Raw genomic sequence first — 18230 nt, forward strand, 5'->3', positions numbered from 1 at the left:
ACGAAATATTTAAATTGGAAAGCTTTGAAGAAAGTTAATCTCTCTCAAAAAGTATCACCCAAAAATCGTGTATGTCAGACAAGCTTATGCAGAGATGCAAATAGCGCTTACTCAAGAACTGTTGAAATCCTGACCCAGCTGGACATGGGCCCTAGGCAACGACAGACCAGATAATGAACGATCAGGTTTAAACCGTTTTTTACTACTCACACACCGGAGATTGCAGATTCGAGTTCCGTCTAGATGAGGAAATTTTTTTCTATGACTTACGCACGTCTTGTGTTCTCGTTCATTTTTCACACCTTCGTTAAAAAACATGCATTGCTTCTTTGTAGTACAATAGTTAGCATCCTAAAATCACAATCATTCGCGTTTTGGTAAATGCTTTACTAATTTTCCAATCGATTACTGCTAAAATAGAGGAAGTCCGTTAACAAACTGACTGAGTTATAGTCAATTGAAATTGGACAACTTTCGTGACGTTCTCGATGGTTTTGGTATTTCAATTTTCACCCAGAATGTTGCTGTAAGACGTAATTCTACGTAAAGAAACAAACTCCAACTGCTACATTTAAATTTGGAATTTAACCAACATTTTTGTTACATAGATTTTGCAACCATATGTGAGCACCAATAAAGCAAATAAAATGTTTTCTTTAAAAAATCTCGATTCACTGAGAGCATTTCTGATTTAAATTACATACATAGAAATACAATCATCAAATAAAGTCAACAACATCAAATGTCGATACCTAGACATGTCGTTCAAGTAAAGTACATTGTACCTACGAACGAGAGAGCAACACGACAATCGTTTGCTTTCTTTTATTACCACACAGGGCAATCAAATTGTTTGGGATGACCTAGAGAGCATGAGACAAAGAAAAATTGTCTACTTAATTAATCCACGCTGCCAAGCTTTTCATCTCCCCGAGCACAGCGACAAGTCTGATTCGCACAGTTTCCTCTGTTTATAGTACGTGAATGTTTGTTGTGAGATTTTCGATCGGCGCATGGGTTGTGAGGGGTGGGGGAGTGTGTATTGTAGCGTCAGTAAGCAAACAAATCGATGATTGATATTTATAACCCTTGACGGTACACACATATGCAAGACATTTTATGTGTTATTTCTCCTGTTGTCATAAAAGGAAATAAACATTCTGGTTTATTTGTACTATTATGTTATAGCTATACCGAATATTGGGCGACAAAAGCCTATGACGTAAATTAAATCATAACTAAATATTGGAACAAATTTAGCAAACAAATTGTGTCACTGTGTCTGTTTATACACAGCCGTGAACTCTCGAAAAAATTCCACCCGCGTTCGGTTCGCTTTTCTGAGTGCAGTGCAAGTGTGCCGTAAATTTAGCTACCCGTGAAGCCGGCAGCTGGTTAGCAAATTTAAAATTTCGTTTGTCAAACAGATCCCAATTGCTGACACGACTGAGCGTTTCTTTCTTTCATTCATCCGAATTATTCAATCTAGTAAAGAAAACCACGAGACAAACCGTCTGACAGACCATTTCTATTATGAATGTACACGTTAATTTTCGATTTGAATTGGAACTAATTCAATTTGATGTTAAGTTGAAGATTTTGACTTCAAGGACTAATTTATTCCCCTCTTGATTGTGTTATTACCACTTCTTCACAGCAAATGCGCTGAGATGCTGGCGATGCTCATCCGATGCCTCGACGGCGGCCTTCTGCGACGATCCATTCAGCCAGGATATCATTACCGAGCAGCAGCGTCGCTGGAGTTACGTTGACTGCAGCTACCCACCGGGAACTGGATCGTATCCGTTCAACCAGCAGCTCTCGCAGACCCGCGCGGTGTGCAAGAAGATGAAGCAATACAGTGAGTATTGGGTGTAATGCTATTAGTAAATTTGTTTTTCAAAATAATATCTTTTTCACACTAACTAGAAAATTCAAATTATGAAATACGAAGTACATAATAACAAAACATGGTGTGAAAAATAGCGAGCCACCGTTATGTATTAAATTGTTAATAAAACAACGAAAGTCTATTATTTTAAAGATTACATGACTTATTTGAACATAACTAGTGTCATACGAACGAGTCATCTCCCAAACTTACAAATAACAAATTTCATAACAATTTGATATGTGGCTCAAAAGTTATGGAAAGAAAAGAAATTCAAAGGCTATTTAAAACTATACCTGCTTTGATTGATATATGTGGTCTCCACATAATTTAAATGTGGTTTTGTACTATTTGAACGTTCCAAATTCATTGATTCCCTGCGATGTGTTCAAAGTCTGCAAATGCACGACGAATCGGCCATAAGATATGATCAAAATCAAAAGACAAATAGTTTGAAATGATTGGTTTTATCGAAATGACAACATCCTCGACTTTTGGCTTCTGTACATCGCCCTAATTCTGAATTTATTCATATTGGGTGGTATTCGGTCATTTTTAGCAAATTTTCTAACATCAATCTGACACCGGAAATACTCATATTGGGAGGTATTCAGTTATTTTGGTTGTTTTCCAGAAACTAACAGTGGTCGTCTTTAAATTCAAAATGGTGTCAAGGGTCAATGTTTGGTTTCTATGCTTCATCTCGATTACGGAAATATCCATGCTGAGTATTATTTGGTCATTTTCGACTGTTTCCTATAAGTTGCCATTTAGCGATTCAAAATGTTGCCTGAGGTCAATTGTTAGGTCATTGCATCATTCTGGTTCCAGAGATACTCTTATTGGATGGTATTTGGTTATTTTAGGCTGTTTTTCACAAACTGGAAGTCGCCATCTTGGATTTCAAAATGGTATTTAAGATAATTTCTGGCCTCTGAGCGTCATTCTGGCTGAAAAAACACCCATATTGGGTATAATTCGATCATTTTCCGCTGTTTCCCAGGAACCGGAAGTCGCAAACCTAGAATCCGAAATGGGGTCTTTGGTCGATTTCAGCTGCTGTGTATCATTCTAGATCCGGAGATACTCATGTTAGACGGGAATCGGCCATTTTTGGTTGTTCTCCAGAAACCACAAGTTGCCATCCTACAATTCCTAATGGTGTCTGAAGTCGATTTGTGGCTCCAGTGCATCATTACGATTCCGAAAATACCCATATTGGGTGGTATTTGGTCGTTTGCCGCTGTTTTTCCGGAACCGGAAGTCGCCATCTTAGAATTCAAAATGGTATCTGTGGTCGAATTTAGCTCCTGTGTATCTTTCTTTATCCGGATATTATTATATTGGGTGTAAATCGTCCATTTTTGTCTGTTTGCCAGAAACCGGAAGTTGCCATCTTACAATCCAAGATGTGATGGTTGCCTGAGGTCGATTATGGAACATATTTGTTGCCACTAAAAACATTCACCTGCCAAATATGGTTCCATTTAGTTGATTAGTTCGCGAGATATGCAGAAATTTGTGCAGAAACATGTGCTTCCATAAGAGGGAGGGGCGTCGAACCATTATGGACATATTTATTACCCTTTAAAACATCCACATGCCAAATTCGGTTTCATTTGCTTGGTTTGTTCTTGAGTTGAGCAGAAATGTATGTTTCATTTGTATCGGACCCCTCTTTTCCAGAAGAGGAAGGGGTTTCAAACTATCATAGGAACCTTTATCGGGACCAAAAATCCCTGTATACAAATTTTCACGTCGATCGGTTCGGTAGTTTTCGAGCCTATATGGATCAAACAGACAGACAGACCGGACTGCATTTTTATATGTATAGATTACAACATCAATATGTTAGAACCTAAAGAGTGAATATACATTTATTGGATTGAAGCGTTCATGTAAATCTATTTTTACAAATAAAAGTTTGAACGAGTAAGGCTGGGTCTGACCGCTAGGTGGATTAATTTAGGTTTTACTCATAGTTATTGAGTAAATTTGTAAGTGATGTGTGTCATGTGTAAATAGGGTTATTCCAAATCGCTGATTACTAATTTATTATTGATTTCTCTGCTACAGGCAGAGGCACAATCAAAATGCGCGAAGAAAACGAGTGTAAAGTAGCTCAAATTGAATCTCTGGACAAAAATCTCTATCTCTTCTACTGTCATGCATTTTTGGGGTTTACCCAACAATCAAAAACAAAATTTACTGTGAAATTGAACATACTATAGCTAAATGTATAATTATTTAATTAATTAGTAGCATTATATTTTCTACTTAGTAGACAAAAAAGCTAATTTTTAGAAAGGCTTTTATCAAGTTTAAAAAAAATGCAATTATAATTAATCAACTTAAACTAGAAACGCTAATCGGTGTCACGCGATATAACATACTCAAACCAGGCGAAAGGTCATAAAAAAAAACAATTAACTAATGACAATATTATCATATGCCCGCATTGCACTTTGAATTGAGTTGATATGACAAACCCTGTACAATAGTTGTCAGTCGTGCACGCTAGCACTAATGAAATGCGATTTCGTATACGACCTCGATACTAGCAGAATGGAGCTCACAGCGTACAAATAATCCCAAACTGTCAATTTCTTTTAATACTGATGATAACTGTTTTGTAAATATTGATTCCGTTGAATGAATTGTTTATTCACATATACTTGAACATTTCCTTTGGCCATACGTTTCCGACACTTGGATTCTTTCGGGCGCGTACAGCGAAGTTTGACAGCTCCAACGGCTTTTTGTCAATCAACGCCACTCGATCATAACATGTGCCATCATACGACTGTCGTCGTCGTGGTTTGTATCGCGGTGAAGTATTCGAGTTGCCATTCATTAAAAATTGAATCGGTAGTGCACCTAAAAGGCTAAAAGTAACTTCCGCCCTATGCTCTTGGGCCGTTGCTTGCTGGAGTGTGTTGATCGAATGTGATTAGGCGTTCTTTTAGCCTTTAACCATCACGGTTGAGGTTTTCGCCTCAACACCGGTACAACAGCGAGTCTTTTTCCGCGAAAAAACGGTTCACCGCTATGTTCTCTCTCTACGCGTTCCATCCTACCTTAGGAAGTGCTTAGCAATCAAGGGCTGCGGAAACACCTGTTATTTGAAATTTATTAGATTACGATACCTATTGGAGGTTTTTACAACTCGATATTTGAGACAGTATACTAATGTTTTAATGAAAAAAAAGGATGAGGCTTCAAAGAAAACAAGTTCAATTATGACTGTCTAAAAAACTTCATTATCAACAATAAAGATACTGATTAACACATGCGTACCCGACCCTTCCGGAACCGAAAAAATGAAAATTCTTTTACCGGCCATTCCGCAACATCTGAACCGATTTTGATCGAACCTATTTTAAAAAATCACAAATTTATCATAGTTTTTGGAACAGTAGGGGACATTCCTGAATTTTCCGTTGTTCCGGATTTATCGAGGGGAACTGTGGGTACCCTGCCAGAGACACAGGCTAGATTAAAACGGTAGCGAAACAGTTGCTCGCGACATATCAAACTTTGAGTTTTTGCAAAACAACACTATTAACGATCGGTATTTGGCCACTTGGACGACTAATGGCCGTTCCTGTCCGAGATCTTCGATATGCCGCAAGCTAGGTCTCGGAACCTTTCCCGGAAACGATTTCTAGAACTCGGCCAGTAGTGGCCAAAACACGCCCAAGTGGCCAAATTCCGATCGCCAATGGTGTTTTTTTTTTGCAAAAACCTAAAGTTTGATATGTCGCAAGCAAGGTTTCGCTACTTTTTTTAATCTAGCCTGTGTCTCTGAAAGGGTACTTACCCCACGGTTCCCCTCGATAAATCCGGAACAACGGAAAATTTCGGAATGTCCCCTACTGTCCAAAAAACTATGATAAATTTGTGATCTTTTGAAAAAAGGTTTGATCAAAATCGGTACAGACCTTGCGGAATGGCAAGTAAAAGAATTTCCATTTTTCGGCTCTGGAGGGGTCGGCAAGTGTTAAAGAAGTGTCGTCATCAGTCAGAAGTTGTTTTATTTATTTATTTATTTTGACGTAAAATTAACTTTAAGAATGTTGCCGATTCTGGGAAAGGGTGTGAAATAAAAATGTAAACATTGAAAACATCACGAAAACTGTCGAATTTCAAATGTTTATAAACATTCAGTTTTCAACGGGTTTCCTTCATTCCTGCAGTTTCGTGTCCACAAAACTGCAGAAAATTGTGATTTTATGATGCTGATTATTGTACTGCCAGTTGATACCCGGCCCGTGTTGCTGCGGCTCCTAATTCCTGACAACAACCAGGCCCGGATTTAAAAGCGGCGTGGGGGGCAAAGGGGGGAATTCATGAAGTGTTTTCGCTTCACGTCTGAAAATTTAAAACTATCTTAACTCTCTCATAATAAACTCTGTTATGTAGAGGTCCAAATCGTCAAGCAGAAAATTGTCTTATTATTAATGTTAGAAAAACTAATTATTTCTGTAATTTTTAAGATTAATTAAAAAACAGTCCGGTAATAAAAAAAATCAGAATTATCAAGATCAATAGTATCAGCAAAAATCCATTTTAATTTTATTTCAATAAGGTATTTATCTCGTTATAAAAAATTAGAAGGATTGTATGCAAAGTCACCACCGCGAGTTTGATGTAGAACTACATATCGCTGTTTGTTACTTTGCTTGCATGATTTCATTCGAGATCGATCGCAAGGGATAAATTCGAACCAAACTTCACAACTCCTTCACGTGTTTTAGTGATATTGGTACAAATCTGTATATATATTTAAAATAAAAAAAAATGTTCATCCCCTTTCCAAAACTGCTAAAATATTGAAAATCGGACAAGAGATGACTAAGTTAAAAAAATTGTATGCGATGAAGTCCAAAAACCGTATTTTGACCATAGCTTCAAATTTTAGAGGTGTTTGGAAAATTTCTAGTATTAGCGAATGTTACACTCGACAAGACCTACAACCTACACTAGGTCACTTAAGTAGTTCTTGCACTTTTTCTTATTTGTAGCACCGTGAAATAATTGTTCGATAGTAGCCAAAAATTCTGGTTTTCATAAACTCAGCTAAATATTCACCGATTTTCAAAAAACCACTTTTGTTTGATTTGTCATTGAATATACTTTCAAAATTTTAGTATATTTATAGTATCTTTCTCACAAAACCAGGTGACAAATTTCAATTTTAGTTGAAACATTTCGTGAAAAAATCTAAAAATTTAAATTTAAACTCTAATAACTCAACATGTTTCAGTGATATTAGTACAAACTTGTATATGTTTTGAAAGACCTGTTTATCCTCTTTCCAAAACTGCCAAAATATTGAAAATCGGTTTAGAAATGACTAAGTTAAAAAAAGTTGTATGCACCGAGGTCCAAAAAACCGTATTTGAACCATAACTTCAGATTTTGGGGGTGTTTGGATAATTTCTAGTATGAGCAAATGTTACACTCAACAAGACCTACATACTACACTAGGTCACTTCAGAAGTTCTTGCATTTTTTTTTTTCATTTGTAGCACAGTGTAATTTTTTGAATGATAGTTGATAACATTACGATGGATTATCTTTAATCAATATGTTTATGTCAATAACTCTCAGAAACTCGAAATCACCAGCTTTGATTTTCAAATTGCGTCCAGAGTCGATTTTCGGCCTCTGGGTATCAATTTGTTTCCAAAATAAACCATATTACCAACCATAAACCATATTACCAAACACATACAACTAGGTTCGGTCATTTTTGAAAACCGCGAATCGCCAGATTGTATTTCAAAATTCGATTTCTAGTCTTTGGGTTCTAAAAATAGTCCGATTGGATAGTATTTGTCAATTTTAGGATATTTTCTAATCTTTAGAGATTATCTTGGATCTAAAAATACTCAGATTGGATGGTATTTGACCTTGCCTTCAGCCCTGTTTAGTCGAAATCTGCGTTCAAAGCGTGTCTCAACATTTTTCCATAGTTCACGTCATAACATTACATTTTTGCCTTTGTCAACCATCATGATAACACGCTCCAGGGTCAAAAACCATCCACCCCCTTGCCCACGCTAGTGGAATATAATGACACTAACACCTTGGAAACATGTCCGATACGCGTTAAATGCACAAAATCAAAATCGTTTAAAATCTGTCCACGTGGTATGTGGATGGCCCTTACGACATGATTATGTTTTACTCCGTAGTTGCGAATAAAAATTACCTACCAAACCTACAGAAAACTTCAAAATAAGCTGAGTGCACTATCCGCCATTATTGCTCGTGGAAAGTTGGATTTTTTTCCCTTGTAGGAGCCTATGACCACTGCTACCATTAGTTAGATATATTGTGGTGTACTCCGCGTTACTTTATTTGCACTGTCAATTCGTTCCATCACTATGGGTATCAGTGATAGCCGCCCCCAGACTTTGCATTTCACCCCAAGAAGGTATGGCTTCTTTGATGAAGTTGCTTACCTTTGTTAGTTCAGCAGCCCATATCTCGTTAGGCGTAAGGACGCCTTTTCCAAGAATACGCAGTCTTCGCTGAATCAATGCGCTGCATTGGCATAGTAAGTGTTCCGAGGTTTCTACTTCAGAATTACAGAAACGACATATGTCATCTGTCAGTTTAACTATTTTTTTAATGTGATACCTACTCGGACAGGTTCCGTGTGATTCTTTTGCATGGCGTAATGAATAGTTTAGATTGTCTTGCTTTGGAGTAAGCCCTCCAGTTGGCATCAATCATCATTGATTCCCAGCCTCTGAGCTCAGATTTCAAACAGGATGAAGACACCCCACAGAATGGCTCCGGCCCGATGAATGCAGTTGAAGAACCAATTCTTGCTAAGAGATCGGCTTTTTCATTTCCTTCTATACCACAGTGACCAGGCACCCAGTATAGATTTTTTTTTTTATTCTCGCTTATTTTCCGTCGGTCTAGTTCCGCCACTGTTGTTGTGCCAATCACCGACGCCCAGGGAGGCGACTCCACCCAGGACCCTAACTCACGACCCGTTTATTAACGGACCGGCGCCAACGGCTTTACTTCCTCATGCGATGGAAGGCGTGATCCCAGAGATTTTTCGCCTCAGAAAATCTCCCGGTGTCGGCTAGGATTGAATCTAGACCAGTTGGGTTGGTTGTGAGTGGATCACGCCACCTCACAACCATCGACACCTATGTCGGCGGTGGGATTCAAACCCAGGCGTCGAGCGTGGTTGGCGGAGAGGTTACCAACCACACTAGGCCCCCGCTCTGCCCAGTATAGATTTACAACGTTTGTTGCAGTTAGTTGTCGTAGGGATTGAATACAATCCCATACCAACTTCGACTGACATGTGTATGCTTTTAATGCATTGAGAGTTGCTTGACTATCTGAGAAAATACAGATATTGGCATGCTTGTACTTCCTAGCTAAGCAAATATTTGTGCATGTTAAAATAGCATTTATTTCAGCTTGAAAAACAGTGTGCCACTGTCCCATTGGAATTGATGCATTGATTCCTGGTCCAGTGACCCCAGCGCCTGTAGATTCGCCCATTTTAGAGCCATCTGTATAAAAAATGACTGATCCTGGACGAACTTTAGGACCTCCTTTTTCCCATTCGCTGCGATTGGATTCAATCACTTTGAAAGGAACACTGAAATTAGTCCTAGAGTCCATCGAATCTTCATTCATGGTTACTAAGGTGTTCAGTTGGAAATTCTTGAGGATTTGTAAATGTCCCTTTAAATCCCCTTCCTGAAAAATTTTAACACGTTTGAGCCTAAGAGCACCTTTTTCGGCTTCAAGTTTTACATATTGATGCAAGGGTAGAAGATATAAAAGTGCTTCTAAAACTTTGGATGGTGCACTGGCCATTGCTCCTGTTGTTGATAGGCATGCCAGACGTTGTAGTTTATCTAGCTTCTTCTGAGCTGATATTTGTGTAGTTTTGGGCCACCACACTAGCGAAGCATATGTTACTCTGGGTCTCACTATTGCTGAGTATATCCAGTGGATCATCCTCGGCTTGAGTCCCCACTTTTTGCCAAATGTATTGCTGCAAGCCCAAAGAGCGTTGTTTGCCTTTGAGATTGCATACTCTAAATGGTCGTTCCAGTTGAGCCTATAGTCGAGCATTACACCTAGGTACTTAGTTCGCTTGAATAGCACCAACTGTGTTTCTCCCAACTTAAGAGTTGCAATATTATATATTCTTTTTCTTGTAAATGGGATTATGACTGTTTTAGATGGATTGACGTTTAGTCCTTCCAGCTTGCACCATTTAAGTGTGTAGTTTAGGGCGGATTGCATTCTATCAGTAATGGTAGACCCGCATTTACCCCTAACTAAAATAGTAATGTCATCAGCGAACCCGATGACTTCGTATCCTAGGAAAGTTGGATAGAAGAAAATGAAAAATGTGGAGTCTTGTTTTGAACGCCGATTCCGACCAACCAGAGCAAACCCAAACCCACACAAACCCAAATACCATCAAATATGTCTTGGAACCGCGATGATATCCTGAAGTCGAAACTCGACGCCATTTTTAATTCCAAGATGGTGACTTCCGGGCTCTACAAAGGGTAATCAGGATTATGCCCAGATATCTGTTCTCAACCCCAGACGTCATTTTGAAACCCATGGCTGCATCTTCCGGTTCATGGAAAACATCATAAAAAGACCAGAAACGACCTAATATGAATACTGCCGCAATCAGGTTGATGCCCAGAAAACGTAGATCGACTCCAGGTGCCATTTCGAAATTGCACCGTGAATATTCACCGCTCACTTCTTGCCGAGCATGAGCGCTGCGTATTTTTGCACTACACTTTTTGCATCTTCTTTGTGCTATGTTTCTGACAATCGCAGAAAAATAATACATTTGCTGCTTACATCACAGCTGAACGAAACAAGAGTGGTGAATCACTCTAGGGAGAATACACAGAAGTACACCGCAGTTTACTGCTGAGATAAGCATTCATTGAGCAAATATGCATGACGGGCGGCTGGATTTATTTTTTTTGTCATTTTCGAGATACAAAGCAAACAACGCAACCTACTCTTCTACCTTCCCTCATTTAATGTATGCGTAAGAGACACACAGAAAAATCACTGCAGTGAGTTCTGTTGAGTAGTTATTGAGCGTAATGTCCCTTCGTGTGAAAAAAATCACAAAGATATTTCAGACTCCACAATTCCACCGCATTGTTTTCTGCAAGCTACTCAGATACACACGAGTCGCTGCTGTTTTCAAACAAGTGCGTTGCTTTGTCCACCAGTGTAAGAGCAGTTGTTTCGCAGTGAAAGATATTCTCGTACAGGCTAGTGATTCTCTGAGGAGAAATGACAAGCCTGTTCAAAATGATGACTTACAGTTTCCGAAGATACCACCCAATATGAGTATTTACGTAGTCCGTAAGGCCAAAAATCGGCTTTAGACTTCATTTTGAAGTCTGAGATGGTCACCTCCGACTTCCAGGAAACTCGCAAACGGGATTGTGTCCAGAGGCCGTAAATTGACCCTAGACGGCGCCGGCGATGCGATTTTTTTCAGCTGCACCACATTATTTGCTAGGAGTTATTTTATTAGTGTGGCAAACAAGTTATTGACATAAACATATTGAGACAAGATAGTCTACCTTAGCCCAAGACTATAAGAACGAACACATGCTCCGTAAAAAAGAGGCGTCAAATAAAAATCACCGCACAACTTTCCGGGTGTCTTCAAAAAATTAACCCTTATAGGTTCACTGTAACTCTTAACACGTCCATTCTTGCTAAATTCATACCCTTGTCTCTGAATAAAATTTAAAATTTTACATAACATTTTTATCGAGCATTTTTTTGACGGTAAAAAGTTCTCTACCGACCATTTTCTATCTTCATTACTACATTTACTCCTTAAACAAAAATTAAAAATAGCATAACTTTGCTTAGAGTCGAAAAAAGAAAAGTAATTTTCGATTTACTTCAAGCCAATTCAATCATTGAAAAAAGAGAGAATTGAGAGAAAACTTGAATTTACCGCTTCAAACCATCAAATAGAGTCGAGTGTATTCTAAACCTACTGCAACAAGTACATTGGCATAAGACAGGCTGTCGTAATTCTACTGGAATGTTGCGGTCGTGTCTCATATAAAACCTCTACAACTTTTTTAATTTTTTTCATAATATTTTTTCGAAGTGACAAGTGCGACACACGCTATGTTTAAAGAAGGTTACTATGCAAAGTCAATGTACCTAAAATGTTTCTCCATAGAATCATAGTTTCAGCCCTCAAGTTTCAAAATATGAATACCCGAAAATATTTCATCGGTGAAAATTTGTTTTTTCCTTGATTTTTCATTTTATATTTTAACATAATTACAAATTCTGATTTTTAAAAAAATCTAGAAACAAGGTATTCAAAATCTAAATACAACATTTTTTTCCGCGTAAAATTACTGAAATTTTCGTGTTAAAACATTCCTTCTACGTTAATCCAGCTTAAAATGAGACCTAAAACACTTCATTTATTTATTCTTTATTTTATTTATTTATTCTTCATCTTTTTCGGCTCAATATTGAAACCAAGTCTTCCGAAGCGCAATAAAATTATTTACCCAACAAGATCAGTTTTATCCTTCATTACGTTTGAAAACCTTTACAGTTAAACCTGTTTTTGTGCGAAATTTATTTTGTGCGATTTTCTGTATGCGCTTTTTTTTTATTTGTGCGGCTGTTTTTGTGCGATTTTTTGTAAGCGGTATATGAAAAAGAACCACATCCGACAAGCTTTTTTTCGATCCTTGAAATGAATTTCAACGCATTACATGAGCATTACGTCCGCAATTTACTCTTTGAGCCAGTTTTACATAGAAAACCCCTGTATTGTTAGCCTACGAAGTACAGCAGTTGGAAAAATTATTTGGTTTAAAAAAGTTACGTTAATCAATTAGATGTTTTAAAAAATGTTCTCATAGATATTCAGAATCAGAATCATCAAGTTTCAAGTTTGTTTTCAGATGAGATTTTTTATGTGGTCCCTATTCACCGCATAAAAAAAAATGATTTTTTCATAATGTTGCAGAAACATTGTTTTATTGTGAAGTTTCAAATGATTTTTTTGTGCGATTGATTTTGTGCGGTCTCTATTCCTCGCACAAAAACAGGTTTGACTGTAATAGTAATAGCTCAAACATGAAATGATAGAAGCTGAATTATTTGATACAGCAAAAAAATGAACTTTAAAATGTGACTACTGTTGTATGCTGAAACAGCAGCACATATTTTAGATTTGTAGTTCAAATGGTTTTCTCGCATTTCATAAATTTCCTTGTGAAAAGCTTCGGTCGTTTGTTCTGAATATTGCGCAAGGCCTGCATGTGATCGCTTGCAGAACTCTGGCACATGAAATTTCGGGATATGAAATTTTGGTGTCCGTCGTACTGCCGACACCCGCATAACTGTCCCATACTGATTTTGGTCACTTTTGAGTTATCATCGGGAATCGACTTAATTGTCATCATATTTTCTGGAAAAAAATTAAAATTGACACTTTTGTATGGAAAAACATGGAAAAAATACCAAGTTGTTTTTGTCCCATATTGAAAGTACCCGCATTACAGTCCCACTGCATAGTGGTGCAAACTGCAAACATATAATTTTGCTCCAGATTAGTGTATATCGGATTATTTTAGGCATATAGAAGTATGTCATTTAATTAACTAGACTGATGTTGTTTTTCTGTAGTACAATCTACGTTGCCAATGATACTGCCGGTTGCTGGTTGAATTTATATGTGATGGGACAACATATGCGAGTACTTTTGGAATATACCCGCATATTTTGTCCCATTTTGTCTATTTTTCAAGTTATATAACGTAAAACCAATTTCATCCATTGTTTTTTTTGTTCTCATCGATAAACTTGTGATGCCCTGAAACTGTTATGGTCATAGGTTCTGGATGTAAATGCTGGAAATCCGAAAATTCACGGATAATATTAAATCGCCGTTTTCTCAACATGTTGTTTTTCATTATGAGACAGTTATCCGGATACTGGCAGCATATGTTTGTAGGAAAAACCTAACGAGAATTTATAAATAAACAAAATTCAAGACAGTTAATTATCATGAAGTTACCTTTAAGAAACCTGTATACCATATTGTAGCAACTGCCACAAAACACTTCAAAATAGATGATAATTTTCAGTATAATTCGTTGAAAAGTTTTGGTTTGACCTGCTTCACACTTTGATCAACGCGTTCAAGTTGTTTGGTCGTTTTGGAGCACAAAATGCACACTTTTCGCGATTTTCTTCGTGGCCATGCATTTTGAGTATTGCTAAAACCTAATATGAAGTTGAATTTTTTATTTTAAAATTGTTTTATCACCATGGCAATTGCTACGCACACTAAATAACATGTATGCGCATCGGAAGACTTGGTTTGTATTATTGGGCCGAAAAAGATGAAGAATAAACATAACTAAATGAAGTGTTTTTGGTCTCATTTTAAGCTGGATTAACGTATAAAGGATGTTTTTACACGAACATTTCAATAATTTTACGCGGAAAAAAATGTTGTATTCAGATTTTGGATACCTTGTTCGTAGATTTTTTTAAAAATCAGAATATGTAATTTTTTTAAAATATAAAATGTAAAATTGAGGAAAAAACAAATTTTCACCTATGAAATATTTTCGGGTGTTCATATTCTGAAACTAGAGGGCTAAAACTATGGTTCTACGGAGAAACATTTTAGGTACATTGACTTTGTATAATAACCTTCTTTAAACATAGCGTGCGACATAGAGGAATAATCTTCTGCATATCTATAAAAAATTAACCATAATATTTTTCTGATGGAATACACTATAACAGGGCGGACCTTTTTAAATTAATAATTCGCTCCCCCCTTCTCTGTCCACGTGAACATTTTTTTGCAAAGAAAAAATTTAAAAACTTTCGTTTCTGTAGTACAATCTACGTTGCCAATGATACTGCCGGTTGCTGGTTGAATTTATATGTGATGGGACAACATATGCGAGTACTTTTGGAATGTACCCGCATATTTTGTCCCATTTTGTCTTTTTTTCAAGTTATATAACGTAAAACCAATTTCATCCATTGTTTTTTTGTTCTCATCGATAAACTTGTGATGCCCTGAAACTGTTATGGTCATAGGTTCTGGATGTAAATGCTGGAAATCCGAAAATTCACGGATAATGTTAAATCGCCGTTTTCTCAACATGTTGTTTTTCATTATGGGACAGTTATCCGGATACTGGCAGCATATGTTTGTAGGAAAAACCTAACGAGAATTTATAAATAAACAAAATTCAAGACAGTTAATTATCATGAAGTTACCTTTAGAAAACCTGTATACCATATTGTAGCAACTGCCACAAAACACTTCAAAATAGATGATAATTTTCAGTATAATTCGTTGAAAAGTTTTGGTTTGACCTGCTTCACACTTTGATCAACGCGTTCAAGTTGTTTGGTCGTTTTGGAGCACAAAATGCACACTTTTCGCGATTTTCTTCGTGGCCATGCATTTTGAGTATTGCTAAAACCTAATATGAAGTTGAATTTTTTATTTTAAAATTGTTTTATCACCATGGCAATTGCTACGCACACTAAATAACATGTATGCGCATCGGAAGACTTGGTTTGTATTATTGGGCCGAAAAAGATGAAGAATAAACATAACTAAATGAAGTGTTTTTGGTCTCATTTTAAGCTGGATTAACGTATAAAGGATGTTTTTACACGAACATTTCAATAATTTTACGCGGAAAAAAATGTTGTATTCAGATTTTGGATACCTTGTTCGTAGATTTTTTTAAAAATCAGAATATGTAATTTTTTTAAAATATAAAATGTAAAATTGAGGAAAAAACAAATTTTCACCTATGAAATATTTTCGGGTGTTCATATTCTGAAACTAGAGGGCTAAAACTATGGTTCTACGGAGAAACATTTTAGGTACATTGACTTTGTATAATAACCTTCTTTAAACATAGCGTGCGACATAGAGGAATAATCTTCTGCATATCTATAAAAAATTAACCATAATATTTTTCTGATGGAATACACTATAACAGGGCGGACCTTTTTAAATTAATAATTCGCTCCCCCCTTCTCTGTCCACGTGAACATTTTTTTGCAAAGAAAAAATTTAAAAACTTTCGTTTCTGTAATTTATTTGGTGATTAAACATAAAAAATGTCAGCTAAAGAATAACAACAATAATTTCAGATTCAGTTTTAAACCATGAAAATGAAAAGAATCCCATCAAAATTCAGCCCAAAAGTGTTGAGAAACGCATCAGAACATCAGCAAAGAAGAAATAGATTCTAAATTTTGCTGTGAGTGGTTTCAAAGTTGAAACAGACTAAAAACAAAAAAAAAAGTCCAATGTTGCTGGAAATTCTTTGGCAAAAAAGCTGAAATATTTATCTTTTTTTGCTTAATACAAAAAATTCAATAACTTTTCTTCAAATCAGTCAAGAAATTATAATACTTGAAACGGCTTAGTGTTGAAGAAATCAAAAGATCATGCCAAGTCATGCTTCGAATGATTGTAAGCACCCCTAAAAATTAGCCTAAAAACTAAAAAGTATCTCTGATAACAAGACAAACTAAAAAATTTCTTATTGCTCTCGGAATTCTCGAAAAGGTTCACAACATGTGCTCAACATGTCCAAAGAGTCTTTCCAAAAAAAAAAACGAAAAGACCACAAATAAAATTATTTCAAGTTTATCTTAAATATAGCTGACAACTATGAAAAAAAACAGAATATCTGTAGAATTATTTTTATAACCCAATTTAATTTTACGCAGATTTCCATTTTTTTGGAAAAAACATGTCCACGTGGACATTTCCATTACCCCCTCTCCCCTTTCCGTGGACATTTAGGGTCCCCTCCCTCCCCTAAAGTTATCCACGTGGATTGTTGGAGGCCCCTTATTTCTCTGTGTTGCTGTGTTAACATCGATTCCTGTTAACAGGAAAACGTTATCTTTGCTAGAGGCACCAAACTTCACCATTCCTGTGAAGTTTGGTGCCTCTAGCAAAGATAACTTTTTTAGAGATTTAAATGAACTCTTCCGTATGCAAACGTAGAAGGGACGAACCTGGCAGGTAATTACTTTGCGTCATCCTCATGACGCAGTTTTTAATCCACAATGAGCAAACGCGGCATCCACATTGCGTACATATGTCTTATATCCAAATTCGCAAGAGTATGTGGAAAAACTAAAATTCAGCAACATATGTACCTATATCTTTATTTCTCGATACAGTATACGATTGGCTTAACACACTTTTCAATGCGAATTTTGATGTCTTGAATATCAGGCTTACGGTAAGAATAGCCGAGCTTCTTGAAGTAGTCATCAACAGTAGACTCTATATCATCATTGTTGGCAAAATTTTGAGGCGGGAGCTCAATTTGATGATAAAAGTGTCGGCAACAACTCGAATTTTAGTTGGCCGATGAAGAACTCATATGTTAACAGGCATAATAATGATAAATCAACCAAAAACTAAAAACATAATTAAGCTTATCACAATTGAACAAAGATCCGCAAAGCCGAAAGCAGGTATTAGACAAAGCAAATATTTGCTATTTTCGGTACGATTTTTATTTGCACAAAATTAAATCTGTATTGAAAAACAGCAAATATTTGCTTCGTCTAATACCTGCTTAACGCTATCTGGAAAAGATTGCAAATATTTCGTTTCTATTTTTTTCTCTCCTGCATGGTGGAGTGTGGCAATATTGATTGCATTTACAGCTGTGCCCACTAAGCGTCCAGGTTTTAATTGTCGGTCAGCGCGTACCTACTCAAACGACACCGGCAGTTCAGCGCGCGGCGGGACCTTGAAAAATGTTAATTTATTACTCGCCATACGCCACTTCTCGATGCCAAATGAGCGGTAGGTACGACGCTTTATTGCATCACTGATTGTTGTATGTGCTACAAAGGAATTCAAAACTACCAACGTCCAGCAGTACGCGGGAAAGAAATATGTGGATGGATAAATTGATGAATTTCGTTTACTAAATAGTCTAATGATCTAATAGTAATTCGTTGTGACTTTAGTCAAAAACTCCTGGCATCTGTTTCTTGCAGTCACCGCTTTTGGCAGGAACGAAATAAAGCGAATTTGGTTTACAGTGTGGCCAGCATTTTTCAATGTCTGGTGCATGGTGCCCGTTCCAATCAAGGAACGAGTACAAACAAAAAATAACTACAAACTCGTCAGAGATTTTCATCCCTCTCCACGGTAATCTTTAGTAAAAGGCGAAAGATTTATTCGACAATTGAAGAGAGAGCAGAGTGATGTGTGGAGGGTTGCCAGACA

At 36.8% G+C, this 18230-nt stretch overlaps 1 protein-coding gene and 1 non-coding gene across 2 annotated transcripts in view; one reads left to right on the forward strand and one right to left on the reverse strand.

Annotated features, from left to right (window-relative positions):
- The window catches only part of LOC129730197 (uncharacterized), an 81646-nt gene that overhangs the window by 53081 nt on the left and 10335 nt on the right, over positions 1-18230 (forward strand). The window contains exon 2 of the mRNA XM_055689349.1: positions 1658-1861. Within this exon, the coding sequence (XP_055545324.1) occupies positions 1658-1861 (204 nt within the window). The remainder of the gene's footprint in view (positions 1-1657; positions 1862-18230) is intronic.
- LOC129733488 (U5 spliceosomal RNA) lies at positions 18080-18209 on the reverse strand. The gene has a single exon (XR_008729568.1). It is a non-coding gene; the product is annotated as a U5 spliceosomal RNA (small nuclear RNA).

Source organism: Wyeomyia smithii, chromosome 3 (genome assembly GCF_029784165.1).
Source record: "Wyeomyia smithii strain HCP4-BCI-WySm-NY-G18 chromosome 3, ASM2978416v1, whole genome shotgun sequence".
Lineage (NCBI taxonomy): Eukaryota > Metazoa > Arthropoda > Insecta > Diptera > Culicidae > Wyeomyia > Wyeomyia smithii.